The sequence below is a fragment of the Scyliorhinus torazame genome, chromosome 13, assembly GCF_047496885.1.
Source record: "Scyliorhinus torazame isolate Kashiwa2021f chromosome 13, sScyTor2.1, whole genome shotgun sequence".
Classification (NCBI taxonomy): Eukaryota; Metazoa; Chordata; class Chondrichthyes; order Carcharhiniformes; family Scyliorhinidae; genus Scyliorhinus; species Scyliorhinus torazame.
This window is the reverse complement of record NC_092719.1, coordinates 54,172,421-54,193,455: the sequence shown is the minus strand read 5'-3', so window position 1 is coordinate 54,193,455 and position 21,035 is coordinate 54,172,421. Positions and strand designations below refer to the sequence as shown.

At 56.1% G+C, this 21,035-nt stretch overlaps 1 protein-coding gene across 1 annotated transcript in view; it reads right to left on the bottom strand.

Annotated features, from left to right (window-relative positions):
• Positions 1-21,035, bottom strand: part of cog5 (component of oligomeric golgi complex 5) — a 259,153-nt gene that overhangs the window by 35,771 nt on the left and 202,347 nt on the right. The window contains exons 14-16 of the mRNA XM_072471522.1: positions 20,383-20,482; positions 14,540-14,650; positions 13,033-13,095 (exon numbers count right to left, since the gene is read on the bottom strand). Coding sequence (XP_072327623.1) covers positions 13,033-13,095; positions 14,540-14,650; positions 20,383-20,482 — 274 coding nt within the window. The remainder of the gene's footprint in view (positions 1-13,032; positions 13,096-14,539; positions 14,651-20,382; positions 20,483-21,035) is intronic.

Below are 21,035 nucleotides of genomic sequence, written 5' to 3'. Positions count from 1 at the left end.
AAGAGAGGCAACGGGGGGGGGAAGAGAGGCAACGGGGGGGGGGAAGAGAGGCAACGGGGGGGGGGAAGAGAGGCAACGGGGGGGGGAAGAGAGGCAACGGGGGGGGTGGGGGGAAAAGAGGCAACGGGGGGGGGGGGGAAAGAGAGGCAACGGGGGGGGAAAGAGAGGCAACGGGGGGGGGAAGAGAGGCAACGGGGGGGAAGAGAGGCAACGGGGGGGGGGGGGAGAGGCAACGGGGGGGAAAGGGCGTCGGGGGGGAAAGAGAGGCAACGGGGGGGAAGAGAGGCAACGGGGGGAAAGAGGCAACGGGGGGGAAAGAGGCAACGGGGGGGAAAGAGAGGCAACGGGGAGGAAAGAGAGGCAACGGGGCGGAAAGAGAGGCAACGGGGGGGAAGAGAGGCAACGGGGGGGAAGAGAGGCAACGGGGGGGGGGGGGAAAGAGAGGCAACGGGAGGGGGGGAGAGAGGCAACGGGGGGGGGGGGAAGAGAGGCAACGGGGGGGGGGGGAAGAGAGGCAACGGGGGGGAAGAGAGGCAACGGGGGGGGGGGAAGAGAGGCAACGGGGGGAAAGGGCGTCGGGGGGGAAAGAGAGGCAACGGGGGGGAAAGAGAGGCAACGGGGGGGAAAGAGAGGCAACGGGGGGGAAAGAGGCAACGGGGGGGAAAGAGGCAACGGGGGGGAAAGAGGCAATGGGGGGGAAAGAGGCAATGGGGGGGAAAGAGGCAACGGGGGGGAAAGAGAGGCAACGGGGAGGAAAGAGAGGCAACGGGGCGGAAAGAGAGGCAACGGGGGGGAAGAGAGGCAACGGGGGGGGGGAAAGAGAGGCAACGGGAGGGGGGGAGAGAGGCAACGGGGGGGGGGGGGAAGAGAGGCAATGTGGGGGGGGGGAGAGAGGCCACGGGGGGGGAAGAGAGGCAACGGGGGGGGAGAAAAGAGAGGCAACGGGGGGGGAAGAGAGGCAACGGGGGGGGAAGAGAGGCAACGGGGGGGGGGAAGAGAGGCAACGTGGGGGGGAAGAGAGGCAACGGGGGGGAAGAGAGGCAACGGGGGGGGGAAGAGAGGCAACGGGGGGGGAAGAGAGGCAACGGGGGGGGAAGAGAGGCAACGGGGGGGGGGGAAGAGAGGCAACGGGGGGGGGAAGAGAGGCAACGGCGGGGGGAAGAGAGGCAACGACGGGGGGAAGAGGCGTCGGGGGGGGAAAGAGAGGCAAGGGGGGGAAAGAGAGGCAACGGGGGGGAAAGAGGCAACGGGGGGGGGAAAGAGGCAACGGGGGGGAAAGAGAGGCAACGGGGAGGAAAGAGAGGCAACGGGGCGGAAAGAGAGGCAACGGGGGGGAAAGAGAGGCAACGGGGGGGAAAGAGAGGCAACGGGGGGGGGGAAGAGAGGCAACGGGGGGGGAAAGAGAGGCAACGGGGGGGTAAGAGAGGCAACGGGGGGGGTAAGAGAGGCAACGTGGGGGGGTAAGAGAGGCAACGGGGGGGGTAAGAGAGGCAACGGGAGGGGGGGAGAGAGGCAACGGGGGGGGGGAGAGAGGCAACGGGGGGGGGTAAGAGAGGCCACGGGGGGGGGAAAAGAGAGGCAACGGGGGGGGGGGAAGAGAGGCAATGGGGGGGAAGAGAGGCAACGGGGGGGGGGGAAGAGAGGCAACGGGGGGGGGAAAGAGAGCCAACGGGGGGGAAGAGAGGCAACGGGGGGGGGAGAGGAGAGGCAACGGGGGGGGGGGGAGGAGAGGCAACGGGGGGGGGGGAGGAGAGGCAACGGGGGGGGGGGGAGGAGAGGCAACGGGGGGGGGGGGAGGAGAGGCAACGGGGGGGGGGAGGAGAGGCAACGGGGGGGGGGGGGAGGAGAGGCAAGGGGGAGGAAGAGAGGCAACAGGGGGGGGGAAGAGAGGCAACGGGGGGGGGGGAAGAGAGGCAACGGGGGGGGAAAGAGAGGCAACGGGGGGGGGGGAAGAGAGGCAACGGGGGGGGGGGGAAGAGAGGCAACGGGGGGGGGGAAGAGAGGCAACGGGGGGGGGGAAGAGAGGCAACGGCGGGGGGAAGAGAGGCAACGGCGGGGGGAAGAGAGGCAACGGGGGGGGAAGAGGCGTCGGGGGGGAAAGAGAGGCAACGGGGGGGAAAGAGAGGCAACGGGGGGGAAAGAGGCAACGGGGGGGAAAGAGGCAACGGGGGGGAAAGAGAGGCAACGGGGAGGAAAGAGAGGCAACGGGGCGGAAAGAGAGGCAACAGGGGGGAAAGAGAGGCAACGGGGGGGGGGGGGAAAGAGAGGCAACGGGGGTGGGGAAAGAGAGGCAACGGGGGGGGGGGAAAGAGAGGCAACGGGAGGGAAAGAGAGGCAACGGGAGGGAAAGAGAGGCAACGGGAGGGAAAGAGAGGCAACGGGAGGGAAAGAGAGGCAACGGGGGGGAAAGAGAGGCAACGGGGGGGGAAAGAGAGGCAACGGGGAGGAAAGAGAGGCAACGGGGGGGAAAGAGAGGCAACGGGGGGGAAAGAGAGGCAACGGGGGGGAAAGAGAGGCAACGGGGGGGAAAGAGAGGCAACGGGGGGGAAAGAGAGGCAACGGGGGGGAAAGAGAGGCAACGGGGGGGAAAGAGAGGCAACGGAGGGGAAAGAGTGGCAACGGGGGGGGGGAAAAGAGAGGCAACGGGGGGGGGAAAGAGAGGCAACGGGGGGGGGGGGAAAGAGAGGCAACGGGGGGGGGGGGAAGAGGGGCAACGGGGGGGGAAGAGGGGCAACGGGGGGGGGAAGAGGGGCAACGGGGGGGGGAAGAGGGGCAACGGGGGGGAAGAGGGGCAACTGGGGGAAGAGGGGCAACGGGGGGGAAGAGGGGCAACGGGGGGGAAGAGTGGCAACGGGGGGGAAGAGGGGCAACGGGGGGGAAGAGGGGCAACGGGGGGAAGAGGGGCAACGGGGGGAAGAGGGCAACGGGGGGGGGGAAGAGGGCAACGGGGGGGGGAAGAGGGACAACGGGGGGGAAGAGGGACAACGGGGGGGAAAGGGGCAACAGGGGGGGGAAGAGGGACAACGGGGGGGAAGAGGGACAACGGGGGGGAAAGGGGCAACAGGGGGGGGGAAGAGGGCAACGGGGGGGAAGGGGGGCAACGGGGGGGAAAGAGAGGCATCGGGGGGGGTGAAGAGAGGCAACGGGGGGGGTGAAGAGAGGCAACGGGGGGGAAGAGAGGCAACGGGGGGGAAGAGAGGCAACGGGGGGGGGGAAAGAGAGGCAACGGGGGGGGGGAGGGGGAGAGAGGCAACGGGGGGGGGGGGAAAGAGAGGCAACGGGGGGAGTGAGGCCACGGGGGGGTGGAAGAGAGGCAACGGGGGGGAAGAGAGGCAACGGGGGGGGGGGAAAGAGAGGCAACGGGGGGGGGAAAGAGAGGCAACGGGGGGGGGAAAGAGAGGCAACGGGGGGGGGGGGAAGAGAGGCAACGGGGGGGGGGGGAAGAGAGGCAACGGGGGGGGAAAGAGAGGCAACGGGGGGGGGGAAGAGAGGCAACGGGAGGGGGGGAGAGAGGCAACGGGGGGGGGAAGAGAGGCAACGTGGGGGGGGGAAAGAGAGGCCACGGGGGGGGGAAGAGAGGCAACGGGGGGGGAAGAGAGGCAATGGGGGGGGGGAAAAGAGAGGCAACGGGGGGGGGGAAGGGAGGCAACGGGGGGGGAAGAGAGGCAACGGGGGGGGAAGAGAGGCAACGGGGGGGGGGGAAGAGAGGCAACGGGGGGGGGGGGGAAGAGAGGCAACGGGGGGGGGGAAGAGAGGCAACGGGGGGGGGGAAAGAGAGCCAACGGGGGGGAAGAGAGGCAACGGGGGGGGGGGGGGGAGGAGAGGCAACGGGGGGGGGGGGAGGAGAGGCAACGGGGGGGGGGAGGAGAGGCAACGGGGGGGGGGGAAGGAGAGGCAAGGGGGAGGAAGAGAGGCAACGGGGGGGGGGGAAGAGAGGCAACGGGGGGGGAAGAGAGGCAACGGGGGGGGGAAGAGAGGCAACGGGGGGGGGGGGAAGAGAGGCAACGGGGGGGGGAAGAGAGGCAACGGGGGGGGTGGGGGGAAGAGAGGCAACGGGGGGTGGGGGAAAGAGAGGTAACGGGGGGGGGAAGAGAGGCAACGGGGGGGAAGAGAGGCAACGGGGGGTGGGGGAAAGAGGGGCAACGGGGGGGGAAAGAGGGGCAACGGGGGGGGGAAGAGGGGCAACGGGGGGGGAAAAGAGGGGCAACGGGGGGAAGAGGGCAAACGGGGGGGAAGAGGGGCAACGGGGGGGAGAGGGGCAACGGGGGGGAAGAGGGGCAACGGGGGGGGAAAGAGGCAACGGGGGAAGAGGGGCAACGGGGGGGGGAGAAGAGGGGCAACGGGGGGGGGGAAAGAGAGGCATCGGGGGTGGGGGAGGAGAGGCAACGGGAGGAGGATAAGAGAGGCAACGCGGGGGGGAAGAGAGGCAACGGGGGGGAAAAGAGAGGCAACGGGGGGGAAAAGAGAGGCAACGGGGGGGAAAAGAGAGGCAACGGGGGGGGAAAGAGAGGCAACGGGGGGGGAAAGAGAGGCAACGGGGGGGAAAGAGAGGCAACGGGGGGGAAAAAGAGAGGCAACGGGGGGGAAAGAGAGGCAACGGTGGGGGGAAAGAGAGGCAACGGGGGGGGAAAGAGAGGCAACGGGGGGGAAAGAGAGGCAACGGGGGGGAAAGAGAGGCAACGGGGGGGAAAGAGAGGCAACGGGGGGGAAAGAGAGGCAACGGGGAGGAAAGAGAGGCAACGGGGAGGAAAGAGAGGCAACGGGGGGGGAAAGAGAGGCAACGGGGTGGGGAAAGAGAGGCAACGGGGGGGGAAAGAGAGGCAACGGGGGAGGGGGGAAAGAGAGGCAACGGGGGGGGGGAAGAGAGGCAATGGGGGGGGAAAGAGAGGCAATGGGGGGGAAAGAGAGGCAACGGGGGGGGAAGAGGGGCAACGGGGGGGGAAAGAGAGGCATCGGGGGTGGGGGAGGAGAGGCAACGGGAGGAGGATAAGAGAGGCAACGCGGGGGGGAAAGAGAGGCAACGGGGGGGAAAAGAGAGGCAACGGGGGGGAAAAGAGAGGCAACGGGGGGGAAAAGAGAGGCAACGGGGGGGGAAAGTGAGGCAACGGGGGGGGAAAGAGAGGCAACGGGGGGGGAAAAAGAGAGGCAACGGGGGGGGGAAAGAGAGGCAACGGGGGGGGAAAGAGAGGCAATGGGGGGGGAAAGAGAGGCAACGGGGGGGAAAGAGAGGCAACGGGGGGGGGGGGGGAAGAGAGGCAACGGGGGGGGGGAAGAGAGGCAACGGGGGGGGGAAGAGAGGCAACGGGGAGGAAAGAGAGGCAACGGGGGGGGAAAGAGAGGCAACGGGGGGGGAAAAGAGAGGCAACGGGGGGGGAAAAGAGAGGCAACGGGGGGGGAAAGAGAGGCAACGGGGGAGGGGGGAAAGAGAGGCAACGGGGGGGGGAAGAGAGGCAATGGGGGGGGAGAGAGGCAATGGGGGGGGAAGAGAGGCAACGCGGGGGGGAAGAGAGGCAACGGGGGGGGGAAGAGAGGCAATGGGGGGGGGGAAAGAGAGGCAACGGGGGGGAAAGAGAGGCAACGGAGGGGGGGGAAGAGAGGCAACAGGGGGGGAAAGAGATGCAACGGGGGGGGGGGAAAGAGATGCAACGGGGGGGAAAGAGACGCAACGTGTGGGTGGACGAAGAGAAGCAAGGGGTAGAGAGAGGCAAGGGTGGGGAAGAGGCAAGTGGGGAGAGAGAGGCATCGGGGGGAGAGAAGGAGCCAACGGGGGGTGAGAGAGGCAGAGGGGAGAGAGAGACAGGGGAGAGAGAGAGGCAGGGAGGAGAGAGAGGCAGGGGGGAGAGAGAGGCAGGGGGGAGAGAGAGGCAGGGGGGAGAGAGAGGCAGGGGGGAGAGAGACAACGGGGGTGGGGGAAAGAGAGGCAACGGGGGAAAAGAGAGGCAACGGGGGGGAAAGAGAGGCAACGGGGGAAAAGAGAGGCAACGGGGGGGAAAGAGAGGCAACGGGGGGGAAGAGAGGCAAAGGGGGGGAAAGAGAGGCAATGGGGGGGGGAAAGAGAGGCAACGGGGGGGGGAAAGAGATGCAACGGGGGGGAAAGAGACGCAACGTGTGGGTGGACGAAGAGAGGCATCGGGGGGAGAGAAGGAGCCAACGGGGGGTGAGAGAGGCAGAGGGGAGAGAGAGGCAGAGGGGAGAGAGAGGCAGTGGAGAGAGAGAGGCAGGGGGGAGAGAGAGGCAGGGGGGAGAGAGAGGCAGGGGGGAGAGAGAGGCAGGGGGGAGAGAGAGGCAGGGGGGAGAGAGAGGCAGGGGGGAGAGAGAGGCAGGGGGGAGAGAGAGGCAGGGGGGAGAGAGAGGCAGGGGGGAGAGAGAGGCAGGGGGGAGAGAGAGGCAGGGGGGAGAGAGAGGCAGGGGGGAGAGAGAGGCAGGGGGGAGAGAGAGGCAGGGGGGAGAGAGAGGCAGGGGGGAGAGAGAGGCAGGGGGGAGAGAGAGGCAGGGGGGAGAGAGAGGCAGGGGGGAGAGAGAGGCAGGGGGGAGAGAGAGGCAGGGGGGAGAGAGAGGCAGGGGGGAGAGAGAGGCAGGGGGGAGAGAGAGGCAGGGGGGAGAGAGAGGCAGGGGGGAGAGAGAGGCAGGGGGGAGAGAGAGGCAGGGGGGAGAGAGAGGCAGGGGGGAGAGAGAGGCAGGGGAGAGAGAGAGGCAGGGGGAAGAGAGAGGCAGGGGGAAGAGAGAGGCAGGGGGGAGAGAGAGGCAGGGGGGAGAGAGAGGCAGGGGGGAGAGAGAGGCAGGGGGGAGAGAGAGGCAGGGGGGAGAGAGAGGCAGGGGGGAGAGAGAGGCAGGGGGGAGAGAGAGGCAGGGGGGAGAGAGAGGCAGGGGGGAGAGAGAGGCAGGGGGGAGAGAGAGGCAGGGGGGAGAGAGAGGCAGGGGGGAGAGAGAGGCAGGAGGGAGAGAGAGGCAGGAGGGAGAGAGAGGCAGGGGGGAGAGAGAGGCAGGGGGGAGAGAGAGGCAGGGGGGAGAGAGAGGCAGGGGGGAGAGAGAGGCAGGGGGGAGAGAGAGGCAGGGGGGAGAGAGAGGCAGGGGGGAGAGAGAGGCAGGGGGGAGAGAGAGGCAGGGGGGAGAGAGAGGCAGGGGGGAGAGAGAGGCAGGGGGGAGAGAGAGGCAGGGGGGAGAGAGAGGCAGGGGGGAGAGAGAGGCAGGGGGGAGAGAGAGGCAGGGGGGAGAGAGAGGCAGGGGGGAGAGAGAGGCAGGGGTTAGAGAGAGGCAGGGGGGAGAGAGAGGCAGGGGGGAGAGAGAGGCAGGGGGGAGAGAGAGGCAGGGGGGAGAGAGAGGCAGGGGGGAGAGAGAGGCAGGGGGGAGAGAGAGGCAGGGGGGAGAGAGAGGCAGGGGAGAGAGAGAGGCAAGGGGAGAGAGAGAGAGGCAAGGGGAGAGAGAGAGGCAAGGGGGAGAGAGAGGCAACGGGGGAGAGAGAGACAACGGGGGAGAGAGAGAACGGGAGGGGGAGAGAGAGACAACGGGGGGGAGAGAGAGGCAACGGGGGGGGAGAGAGGCAACGGGGGGGGAGAGAGAGGCAACGGGGGGAGAGAGAGGCAATGGGGGGGGGAGAGAGAGGCAACGGGGGGAGAGAGAGGCAACGTGGAGGAGAAACAGAGACAAAGGGGGGAGTGAGAGGCAAAGGGGTGAGAGAGAGGTGCCACGGGCAGAGAGGCAAGAGGGGAGAGAGAGGCAACGGGGGGGGGGAGCGAGAGGCAAAGGGGGTGGGTAACAGAGGCGGGGGGGGGGGGAGAAGACAGACAACGCAGAGGGGGAAGAGTGGCAACCGGGGTGGATAGAGGCAACGGGGGTGAATGAGGCAACGGGGGTGAATGAGGCAACGGGGGTGAATGAGGCAACGGGGGTGAATGAGGCAACGGGGGTGAATGAGGCAACGGGGGTGAATGAGGCAACGGGGGTGAATGAGGCAACGGGGGTGAATGAGGCAACGGGGGTGAATGAGGCAACGGGGGTGAATGAGGCAACGGGGGTGAATGAGGCAACGGGGGTGAATGAGGCAACGGGGGTGAATGAGGCAACGGGGGTGAATGAGGCAACGGGGGTGAATGAGGCAACGGGGGTGAATGAGGCAACGGGGGTGAATGAGGCAACGGGGGTGAATGAGGCAACGGGGGTGAATGAGGCAACGGGGGTGAATGAGGCAACGGGGGTGAATGAGGCAACGGGGGTGAATGAGGCAACGGGGGTGAATGAGGCAACGGGGGTGAATGAGGCAACGGGGGTGAATGAGGCAACGGGGGTGAATGAGGCAACGGGGGTGAATGAGGCAACGGGGGTGAATGAGGCAACGGGGGTGAATGAGGCAACGGGGGTGAATGAGGCAACGGGGGTGAATGAGGCAACGGGGGTGAATGAGGCAACGGGGGTGAATGAGGCAACGGGGGTGAATGAGGCAACGGGGGTGAATGAGGCAACGGGGGTGAATGAGGCAACGGGGGTGAATGAGGCAACGGGGGTGAATGAGGCAACGGGGGTGAATGAGGCAACGGGGGTGAATGAGGCAACGGGGGTGAATGAGGCAACGGGGGTGAATGAGGCAACGGGGGTGAATGAGGCAACGGGGGTGAATGAGGCAACGGGGGTGAATGAGGCAACGGGGGTGAATGAGGCAACGGGGGTGAATGAGGCAACGGGGGTGAATGAGGCAACGGGGGTGAATGAGGCAACGGGGGTGAATGAGGCAACGGGGGTGAATGAGGCAACGGGGGTGAATGAGGCAACGGGGGTGAATGAGGCAACGGGGGTGAATGAGGCAACGGGGGTGAATGAGGCAACGGGGGTGAATGAGGCAACGGGGGTGAATGAGGCAACGGGGGTGAATGAGGCAACGGGGGTGAATGAGGCAACGGGGGTGAATGAGGCAACGGGGGTGAATGAGGCAACGGGGGTGAATGAGGCAACGGGGGTGAATGAGGCAACAGGGGTGAATGAGGCAACGGGGGTGAATGAGGCAACGGGGGTGAATGAGGCAACGGGGGTGAATGAGGCAACGGGGGTGAATGAGGCAACGGGGGTGAATGAGGCAACGGGGGTGAATGAGGCAACGGGGGTGAATGAGGCAACGGGGGTGAATGAGGCAACGGGGGTGAATGAGGCAACGGGGGTGAATGAGGCAACGGGGGTGAATGAGGCAACGGGGGTGAATGAGGCAACGGGGGTGAATGAGGCAACGGGGGGGAGGGAGAGAGGCAAAGGGGGGAGGGAGAGAGGCAAAGGGGGGAGGGAGAGAGGCAAAGGGGGGAGGGAGAGAGGCAAGGGGGGGGAGAGGCAAGGGGGGAGGGAGAGAGGCAAGGGGGGGGGGAAGAGAGGCAAGGGGGGGGAAGAGAGGCATGGGGGGGAAGAGAGGCAAGGGGGGGGAGAGAGGCTGGGGGGGAGAGAGAGACAAGGGGAGAGAGAGACAAGGGGAGAGAGAGGCAAGGGGAGAGAGAGGCAAGGGGAGAGAGAGGCAAGGGGAGAGAGAGGCAAGGGGAGAGAGAGGCAAGGGGAGAGAGAGGCAAGGGGAGAGAGAGGCAAGGGGAGAGAGAGGCAAGGAGAGAGAGGCAAGGGGAGAGAGAGGCAAGGGGAGAGAGAGGCAAGGGGGGTGGAGAGGCAAGGGGGGTGGAGAGGCAAGGGGGGTGGAGAGGCAAGGGGGGTGGAGAGGCAAGGGGGGTGGAGAGGCAAGGGGGGTGGAGAGGCAAGGGGGGTGGAGAGGCAACGGGGGTGGAGAGGCAACGGGGGTGGAGAGGCAACGGGGGTGGAGAGGCAACGGGGGTGGAGAGGCAACGGGGGTGGAGAGGCAACGGGGGTGGAGAGGCAACGGGGGTGGAGAGGCAACGGGGGTGGAGAGGCAAGGGGGGTGGAGAGGCAACGGGGGTGGTGGAGAGGCAACGGGGGTGGTGGAGAGGCAACGGGGGGGGGAGAAGAGAGGCAATGGGGGGGCGGAGAAGAGAGGCAACGGGGGGGCGGAGAAGAGAGGCAACGGGGGGGGGGAAAGAGAAGCAACGGGGGGGGAAGAGAGGCAACGGGGGGGGAAGAGAGGCAACGGGGGGGGGGAAAGAGAGGCAACGGGGGGGGGGAAAGAGAGGCAAGGGGGGAGAAAGAGGGGCAAGGGGGGGAAGGGAGGCAACGGGGGGGAAAGGGGCAACATGGGGAAAGGGGCAACGGGGGGAAGGGGCAACGGGAGGAAAGAGGCAACGGGGGAAAGAGGCAACGGGGGGAAAGAGGCAACGGGGGGTAAAGAGGCAACGAGGGGGGAAGGGGCAACGGGAGGAAAGAGGCAACGGGGGAAAGAGGCAACGGGGGGAAAGAGGCAACGGGGGGGAAAGAGGCAACGGGGGGGAAAGAGGCAACGGGGAGGAAAGAGGCAACGGGGGGGAAAGAGGCAACGGGGGGGAAAGAGGCAACGGGGGGGAAAGAGGCAACGGGGGGGGAAAGAGGCAACGGGGGGAAAGAGGCAACGGGGGGGAAAGAGGCAACGGGGGGGAAAGAGGCAACGGGGGGGAAAGAGGCAACGGGGGGGGAAAGAGGCAACGGGGGGGAAAGAGGCAACGGGGGGGAAAGAGGCAACGGGGGGGAAAAGAGGCAACGGGGGGGAATAGAGGCAACGGGGGGGAAAAGAGGCAACGGGGGGAAAAGAGGCAACGGGGGGGGAAAAGAGGCAACGGGGGGGGGGAAAAGAGGCAACGGGGCGGGGGGAAAGAGGCAACGGGGCGGGGGGAAAGAGGCAACGGGGCGGGGGGAAAGAGGCAACGGGGCGGGGGGGAAAGAGGCAACGGGGCGGGGGGGAAAGAGGCAACGGGGGGGAAAGAGGCAACGGGGGGGAAAGAGGCAACGGGGGGGAAAGAGGCAACGGGGGGGAAAGAGGCAACGGGGGGGAAAGAGGCAACGGGGGGGAAAGAGGCAACGGGGGGGAAAGAGGCAACGGGGGGAAAGAGGCAACGGGGGGAAAGAGGCAACGGGGGGAAAGAGGCAACGGGGGGGGGGAAAGAGGCAACGGGGCGGGGGGAAAGAGGCAACGAGGCAGGGGGAAAGAGGCAACGGGGGGGGAAAGAGGCAACGGGGGGGGAAAGAGGCAACGGGGGGGGGAAAGAGGCAACGGGGGGGGGAAAAGAGGCAACGGGGGGGGGGAAGAGGCAACGGGGGGGGGAAAAGAGGCAACGGGGGGGGGAAAGAGGCAACGGGGGGGGGGAAAGAGGCAACGGGGGGGGGAAAGAGGCAACGGGGGGGGGAGAAAGAGGCAACGGGGGGGGGAAAGAGGCAACGGGGGGGGAAAGAGGCAACGGGGGGGGGGAAAGAGGCAACGGGGGGGGGGGAAAGAGGCAACGGGGGGGGAAAGAGGCAACGGGGGGGAAAGAGGCAACGGGACGAAAGAGGCAACGGGACGAAAGAGGCAACGGGACGAAAGAGGCAACGGGACGAGAGAGGGGCAACGGGGGAGAGAGGGGCAACGGGAGGGGAAGAGAGGCAATGGGGGGGGGGGGGGGGAGGCAATGGGAGGGTGAGGCAAGACCAAGAGGTAGAGGGACTACAGATGAGGAAGGAAGACTTCAGGAAACATCAATTGAGCAGACAGGCCACAAAAGGTGAAACAATGGTCAGCAAGTTGATGTTAAGCGAGGACTTACTGTATGTATGCACTTCCAAAGACATTTGATAAAAGTGCCACAAAATAGACTTGAGAGCAAATCTAAAGCCCATGGGATAAAGGGATATTGGTAGTATGGATACTATATTGGCCGAGGGACAAAACAGTAAGTGGTGAACAGTTGTTTTTCAGACTGGATGGAAAAATACAGTGGGGTTCCCTAGATCCAATATTAGGACCATTGCTCTTTTCGAATGCAGTAATGACTTGAAGGTATAATTTAAAACTTTGCCGATGGCATGAAACTCCAAAATGTAGTTAACAATACAGATGGCAGCAATCGGCTTCGAGAGAGTATAAATGGACTGGGGAAATGGGCAGACACCCGGCAGCTGAAATTTCACACATAGATGTATGAAGTGAAGTTTGGAAAGAATGAGGCAAGGCACCATAAACTAAATGGAACAATGAGGTTATGGGAATAGAGACCTGGGGTAGGTGGAAGGACAAATTGAGAAAACTGCTAAAAAGCACACAGGCTTTTTGGCTCTATTAACAGAGACGTACAGGACATAAACAAGGCAGTTACGTTAAACTTATAGAAAACACTGCTTAGGCCTCAGCTAGAATATTATGTTCAATTCTGAGCATCATAATTTCGGAAGGATTTCAAGGCCCTGGAGTAATTCAGGATAGATTTACTCAAATGGTAGAATGAATGAAGGGCTTCAGTTATGTGGAGAGACTGGAGAACCTTGGATTGTTCTCTTTTAAAGAAGATTACGAGGACATTTTTTATAGAGATATTCAAAGTCATGAATGGTTTTGATAGAGTAAATAAAAACCATTTGTTTTCAGTGGCATTAGGGCTCATTAAAGCAGTGCATTGTGATGACCCTGAAAGGGTGGTAGAATCAGATTTGAGAGTAACTTTCAAAAAGGAATTTGATAATGCTCAAAGGGAAACACTTCCAGATCCACCAGGAAAGAAGTGGAGTGAGACTGGCAGGTTAGCTCTTCCATGGAGTTCGCACAAGCGTGATGGCCTCCTGTGATGTTTCACACTATGACAGACCAGAAGTATATTTCTGAGGATGGTGTTTCGATACATTATTGAGCCAGATAGATGCATGAACCTTGCAGCTGACCATGCCATGTCTCACTTTAAAGGGGTTGACAATGACACTTCCACTCAGAATTTCCTTGGTGGCTTTTCCAATTGGCCAGTGTAACCTTGGTGGAAAGCCATATAAACCATGTTATTGAGATTTTGAGAATGCAAGTGTCAATTTCAGATGTTATCTTTTAATTCAAACAAAAAGACCCAAAGAAGCGTAAACTGAAAATGTAGTGCTGTGTTCCTTCTGTTCACTTCCATGAATACAAAAGACAAAATAACACAACTGAAATGGTCTGTAAATTACCTCCAAAGCTGTTCTAATCGTTTGTTCAGCTGCTAAAGGTAAGGAGCTCAACGTAGACAGGACCTGGAAAAGCAAACAATAGATACGTCACACTCATGGTAGGTAGAACACTCTCTTAACATGTATCACTGCTCAATTCCCTTTTCGATAATGAAAGTAAGTCCAGTTCTGTGCAACTTCCTTCATAATTTAGAACCTCAACTTCCCCAATCAACCTTGTAACTTTACTCAGAGCCTGATTTTTTTTTAAAAATAGTAATTTAGAGTACCCAATTCTTTTTCCAATTAAGGGGCAATTTAGCGTGGCCAATTCACCTACCCTACACATCTTTTGGGGTTGTGGGGGTGAGTCCCACGCAGACATGGGAAGAATGTGCAAACTCCACACAGACAGTGACCCGGGGCCGGGATCGAACCTGGGACCTCAGTGACGTGAGACTGCAGTGCTAACCACTGCACGGTGAAGATCATAATTCCCAAGACTACCATGAAGGGAATTCTTGAAGGAATACTATTATCTTCTTTCCACCTGGCACTGGCATCATATGTTCTGTGGAGGATAAATGAATGAGGAAAAATAAATGATTATCATCTTTGATAGCCCCATTACCAAGCTTACTCATTAAATAAGCACTTGTTTGTTGCTTCCCAGTTTAAAGCCAAATTGTGGATGGGTTGTCACAAATCAAGTGTTACAAGTGTCAGAGCAAAGGAATGAATTGAGGCTGACTGCCAAATTCCTCCTCTGAAAGCATGACCAACAATTTTTCCACACCTTTACTCACCACGCCAAACCCACCCCAAAGCAGGGAACACTGCCCAATCCTCGACAGCTCTGCCATATTTAAACAGTAGGAAGGCCGGTTAAACTGGATAAATTCCTTGCATCTTGTATGAAATATTGTCAACCATAATCATTGAGGAAATGGGAGTGGTTTGAACAAGAGGCCCACAGATAATCCTTCTGGGAGAGGGGACCTAGTAGTGGCCTCTGCTCCATGTTTTCCGCCATCATATCTAGGAAGATCCCAGGGCACACAGATTAAAAGCACAGAAGAATTATTTTGTGTTTCTGATCCCATTCAATGAGGGACCTTTCATTCCATCTTGCACTTCACCCATTAGCAGCAGAGGGTCCGATCGGTCTGTGTTGCAGCAACACCTCAGAGCATATCCTACATTTTTAAATAATTTCCACCGGGTTGGATTATGCCAGTAGGTGCAAATCTCAAACTGGTGCAACTCTACAGCAAAACTGCTCCAAAAGAAAATTCAGCCCCTTTGGCTAAATTGAAAATCTTCACTTCTTGATAATAAGGAGGAAAAAAGCAATATATAAACCGGAAAATGTTAATTTTATACCGAAATCCAATCCACAGGTTTAGCAATATGCCAGACATTACAATTAATTTTTTTATATTCTTCATTCTTTTTCATATTTGCTTAAAGCAATTAGAATAGCTACAACTTGACCAGTTACATTCTCAGCAAAAACGCCAGCCCCTACCTTCAACACTGATTGATACAATGTGTACAATGAATTCACCACTGCTACATTCCTTCTCTGTCCCTCTGTCAGTGGCCCAATCACTTGACTGGCATCACCCTGTGTGGACAGCTTCAAAAAGAAAATGCCTAAATTACATACATTTGATTTTGAATAACTTTGTATATAATTCAGTGCAACAATGTTTCCTTCTTCACTTTTCATAGCACAAAGCTGAGGTGAGCAGACAAGACGACAGGAATCAACAAGAACTGGGTAGTGACATGGCTGTTTGGTTTTCAGCAGAAATTGTACTTCATAGCCTCTGTTCAACCTGCTTCCCACTCTTTGCTTAGGCTAAACTTGGCCAGATAGATTGGGTGTACTGCACAACTGAGACAACTCCACATAAAGTCTACTACCAAGACTGTCTATTTGTACCTCTGAAATATCACCTGTCTCCAGACCTACCTCATCCCCATTGTCAACCATTCACACTTTTATCACCATCACAGTTAGATCCTCCTGGATCTGAGTCCGCCTATTGCAATTTTTCCCCTCTGCTCCATCAGGAGATCCTCCAACCATCGTGCCCCTGCTCGCTCAATTCTCTTAAACTGATTATACTTCTTGTCACTTTCTAATCGCTCCTAAAATTCTGTGTTTGATGCCATCCTTTGGGCACCTTGCCCAACTCCTCTCATTTTCCACTCACGGGAACGCTTGGCCGAGGCTGCACATAGTCCCGTTTTCTACACCGAGGAGCTCTGCTTGCTGGAATTCCTCAGTGTAGCGAGAGATTGGGACGCTGTGTTTCAATGGTGTCCCGATCTGCAAAGCCCCAACGTGACCCCCAAACACCCCCCCCCCCAGTTCCAACACATTATGGGAGGGGCTCGGCCCCTACCGCACCCCCCTCAACAATCTGCGCAGGATACCCCTGGCCCAATCGGCAGCACACAGAAAATGCCAGCATGGCACCTTGGCAGTGCCAACCTGGCACCCTGGCAATGCCCCTGCCAGCTGGCAAGGCCACCTCGGCACCTTGACAGTGCCAGGGTACCACTCTGCCCCACAAGGCATGCACCTGGGGGCCTCCGATCCCCTGGGAGACCCCGAGTGCCATTCCATCTGGTCCTCATTTGAGGGAACCAGTGCTGGATGGCGCTCGCCCGAGGTCTCTGAGGCGAAGGGAATAGATCCCAGGTGAAGGGAATAGATCCCAATACTTTGGGCACCGTGAGAATTTGCACATTAAACTGAGATGAGCTGTCTCGCTTTAATATGCGGATTTGCTAAAAGGTGAACCTGCTCACAATGGGCAGGATTTACATCCCAACATCCCGCGCGATCGTGTTAGATCTCGCGAGGCATTGCGAGCCCGGTAGAGCCCGGGACTGGGGTCTGCGGCTTCTATCGGCCATGCTGCTCCATTGGATCGCGCCCAGTATGTGGAGTTTTCTCAGTCATGCAGTATACTCAGCTTGCCTGGTGTCTAAAAGAGGCATCCTCTCAACACTTACAAAATAAATGTGAACCTAAAAAATGGTCATTCTATTTCTGCGGAGAATCGGTCCCGACGGCAGAAGATTTCCTTCCTTAAAAGGTTATTAGTGAACCAGGTGGCCATTTATGAAAATCTGGTAATTTCATGGTCACCATTACAGAGACTAGCATTTTATTCCAAATTTGTTAAAGAATTCAGGTTAAATTCCACCAGCTGCTGTGGTGGGATTTGAATTTCCATCTCCGGAGCATCAGTCCAGGCCTCTGGATTACTACTTTAGTAACATTACAATTATGCTACAGTTCCCTATATCACTATGCTGGCATTTCTTACACCACTATACTACTGCTTGATCACACTGCTAGGTCCTGAACATTATATGATATAGTGGCAGGAGCTCACGTGCAGTCTAGCCTAATAGCACAATGATGGAAATGTTGGGCCATGGTTAAACATCTGATTTACTCAGAACCAAATCAAACTTGGACAAATTTCACCAGTGATTGAGCAGAAATAAGAATAATTCAATGCCATAAGAGCATAAGATATAGGAGCAGAATTAGACCTTTCGGCCCGAGTCTGCTCCGCCATTAAATTATGGCTATGTTTCTCATCCCCATAATCCTGACTTCTCCCCGTAACCCCTGATCCCCCTTAAATCAATCAAGAACCCATCTATCTCTGTCTTAAAGAATCCCAGTGATTTGGCCTCCACAGCATTCTGCGGCAATGAGTTCCACAGGTTCACCACCCACTGGCTGAAGAAATTCCTCCTCAACTCACTTTTTAAAAAAAAAAAATATTTTTATTCTCCCCTTTTTCACATTTTCTCCCAAATTTGCACCCAACAACAATAAACAATAAGCAGTAACGAATATAATGTCAATCTCCATATCAACAACAATCCCATCCTCCCACCAACCCCCAAACAACTGCCTGCATGTTAACATAAACAAATAACAAAAAGAAATCAGGAATCACCCATAGTCACCATTAACAGGTACAGTCCCCCTCCCCCAACTCTCCCAACCCCTCCCCAACGAATGTTCAATGTTATGCAATTCGTGAAAGTGCATAATGAATAATGCCCATGAATTGTAGAACCCCTCCATCCTTCCCCTCAGTTCAAATTTAACCTTCTCAAGAGTCAAGAATTCCAGCAGGTCCCCCCGCCACGCCAGGGCACAGGGTAGAGAGGTTACTCTCCATCCCAACAGGATCCGCCTTCAGGCGATCAACGAGGCGAAGGCTACAACATCTGCCTCCAACCCCGGCTGGTCCGACACCCCGAATATGGCCTCCCGAGGGCCGGGGTCCAGTTTCACGTGCACCACCTTAGAGATTACCCTAAAAACCTCCTTCCAGTAATCCTCCAGCTCTGGACAGGACCAAAACATATGAGCGGGGGTCCCCGCCCACGGCACCGTTCACACACATCTTCTACCACCTCAAAGAGCGGCTCTTCCTTGCCCTTGTGAGGTGTACTCTATATACCACCTTCAGCTATATCAGCCCGGCGTTCACTCTCCGGAGCACCTCACACCAGAACCCGTCCTCCATACCCTCTCCAACTCTTTCTCCCACTTGCTTTCATCCCTCCCAGTGGTGCCTTCTCCTCCTCCAAAATAGCCCCGTAAACCGCCGACACTACCCCCTTCTCCAATCCCCCTGCCGTCAGAACCTCCTCCAGCAATGTGGAGGCTGGCTCCACCAGGAAGCTCTGTATCTCTTTCCTGGCAAAATCTCAAACCTGCATGTAGTCCTCATCTCAGTTTTAGAGGATTATCCCTTCAATCTGAGGCTGTGCACTCGGATTCTAGTCTCTCCTACTGGTGGAAACATCTTCTCCACGTCCAATCTTTCTAGGCCTCTCAAAATTCTGTAAGTTTCAATAAGATCCCCCCCTCATCCTGCTAAACTCCATCGAGTACAGACCCAGAGTCCTCAACTGTTCCTCATATAACCAAGCCCTTCAATCCTGGGATCATTCTTTTGAGCCTTCTCTGGACCCCCTCCAAGGCCAGCATATAATTCCTTAGAAATGGGGCTCAAACTGTTCACAATATTCCAAATGGGGTCTGACCAGAGCCTAAACAGCCTCTCGCCCTATCTAAATGAATGCTAACATTGCATTTGCCTTCCTAACTGCCAACTGAACCTGTCCTTAAGAGAATCCTGAACTAGGGCTCCTAAGTCCCATTGTATTTCAGATTTCTGAAGCCTTTCCCCATTTAGAAAATAGTCTATGCCTTTATTCTTCCTACAAAAGTGCATAACCTCACACTTTTCCATATTGTATTTCATCTGCCACTTCTTTGTCCACTCTCCTAGCCTGTCCAAGTGCTTCTGCAACCTCCTCGCTTCCTCAACACTACCTGTCCCTCTAAATATCTTTGATATCATCTGCAAACTTAGAAACAATGCCCTCAGTTCCTTCTTCCAGATTGTTAATGTATATCGTGAATATACTGTCCCCTGAGGCACACCACTAGTTACGGCTGCCATCCTGAAAGAGACCCGTTTATCCCCACTCTCTGCCTTCCACCAGTCAGCCAATCCTCTATCCGAGCCAGTACCTTGCTCCCAACACCATGGGCTCTTATCTTCTTTAGAAGCCTCCTGTGCGACACCTTGACAAAGGCCTTCTGGAAATCCAAATAGATCACGTCCACTGGCTCTCCTTTTCCTTGCCAATTCCAAGGAAGATTGAACTCTCAGAATACTACACTGACAGTTTATTGCTGCCAATAATGCAAGTAAACACTTACATGTTTGAAAAGCCAAAATAGGAAGTGTCAACTTTGATTCATCACAGAACAAATCTCAAGAACAGTGTACTGTATATTGACTTTAGTAATAATTTTATATTATAAATTTAGATTTAGCTTTTGAATACATTTTGCTCTAAATGTACATGGGCCCAAATTAATTTATAATCCTGATCAAAATAGAGGTCAGTCTATCAGATCACAACTTATAAGAAAGATTGTTGATGCCCAGCAGACATGTTAGTTAATTAAAAACTTGCATAAAACACAAAGATTGCAAGAAAAACATTATCAGCAGCTGCAGAAATATAATTAAGTTTTTCACAGTTGTCTTTAGGTTGGCAATAATTTCACCAATATACGAAAATACAGAGTGGGATTCTAATAAGGCATGGCATGGAAGGTTGTGATTGGGACATCACAAATTCACCCCAATATTCTGTTAAAATTTTATTTTATGGATAAGGTAATGAAATAAGAAGTGTTTGCAGACTGAAACCAGTGATGCTCATAATCTAGCTAAATCTTCAATTAATCAATTATTGTAGACTTGTTTTTGTTTTTGGCTGTTACTGAAACATAATTTAGGATTATCACTGCCAAATGTGCAGTGCAACTTTCAGTCTTATATCAGGTTTAAATTTTATCAGAAATGCCATTCTGTTTATTGTGTTAGAAAGTCAACTCGGCTGCCATGGTATATACATAATTAAATTACATCAGATAAATTCTGAATCTTCCTCTCCATAAACAAAACACCAGCTAGGTACCTCCACCTACAAGTCCTTGTTCATATCCGATAAGTATTGCAAACATTAATCCAACCTAAATCATGGATTACAAAAGGAAGATTTCAATACCAATAATGAAAAATGTAACAAGATTAGAGTTTGTTTACTAAGAGAACATTGATTCCAAATGCATCTCAATTGCAGTGGGATGATTTATAGCAGAAATCAGTCACCGATAAGTTGTCTCAGTGTTCTAATGTACTTGCAGCTGAATGGAATAACACATTTTACTGAGCTTACTACTCACTACAAATGAAACTGCAAATTATTTCCACGCTTAACCCTTTTAAGAACAAATGCATTCTACAGATCTATAAATTGGAGTTTCCCGTTTCTAAAAATGTTTCAGCCTAACTATAGACTGATTTCATCTCCAATTACACTTCAAAATCATTCTCTTAGAAGAAACAAACATCAAGGAAAACAGTATTTTTTTTAACTTGCAGTTCTTGCGTCATCATTTGAATTAATACTACAAATATAAAATGTTGGTGTGATCTCCTTACTGTTGTCCACTCTATTCCCTTTCATCAAATATTCAACAGCAGGCTATTCCCGATATAATGAAATTCATCCCAGGAAACCAAATTTCACTATCAAAAATGAAGCAATATTTCATGTTGAAAACGACTAACAAATAAAGGACTTAGTGAAAAAGTTTGAGGTTTCAAAAACTGTACAGAAATTAAAGGACTAAGTTTCAGTTATGTTTCATTCTAGTTTAGTAAGAAACTTACACCCTTTCTTTTCCCCAACATATCATTACTAACCCTAATAATCGATGTATACAATACTTACAAGTTGTTCGGATTTTACTCCAAATAACTGGATAGTTTTAGCAACATTCCTTGCAACAGCCAGACTTAGGTTTGGATCCACAGAAGCCACATTAAATTCACTGAAAGCAGAGAGGTTAATCCATCAAAAGCCATTTCAAGTCTATATGAGTTTAAATTACAAATTTAAATACATAAGATGCATGTATCAGAAGATCTTGAGTTGTTATGCAATCATGTTACCGTTGACAGGTTTGATAACACAACCTTCAGAAACTTCCATCTGATTGAACATACATATTCCTGGAGGCCCCAAGAGTAGAGCCTGTGTTTAGCACACCCATTCATACCAAAATGCAAGTTTATCTCCCCAGTCTGTACCGAGTTATGTGAACTCAACTGCAATAAAGGCAAAACAATTGGTCTCAGCACATGGGTTGGAGGGGGAAAGCCTTCTAGTGTTTATGTGCCTGCTATTGGCCCCTGTGAAAGTACAATAAGACTTGGGGTGAAAATAGAATTGGTCTCAGCTGTGATGCCTCAGCACCTGCCCCCCACTCCCTCACCAAGTTGAATAACTTGCATTATCACCATTAGATAGAAATAATGACTATTGGGGAGAGAACCTGGATGTCAACTGATGCCCACGAATTAAGACCAATAGGTCAATGCCTC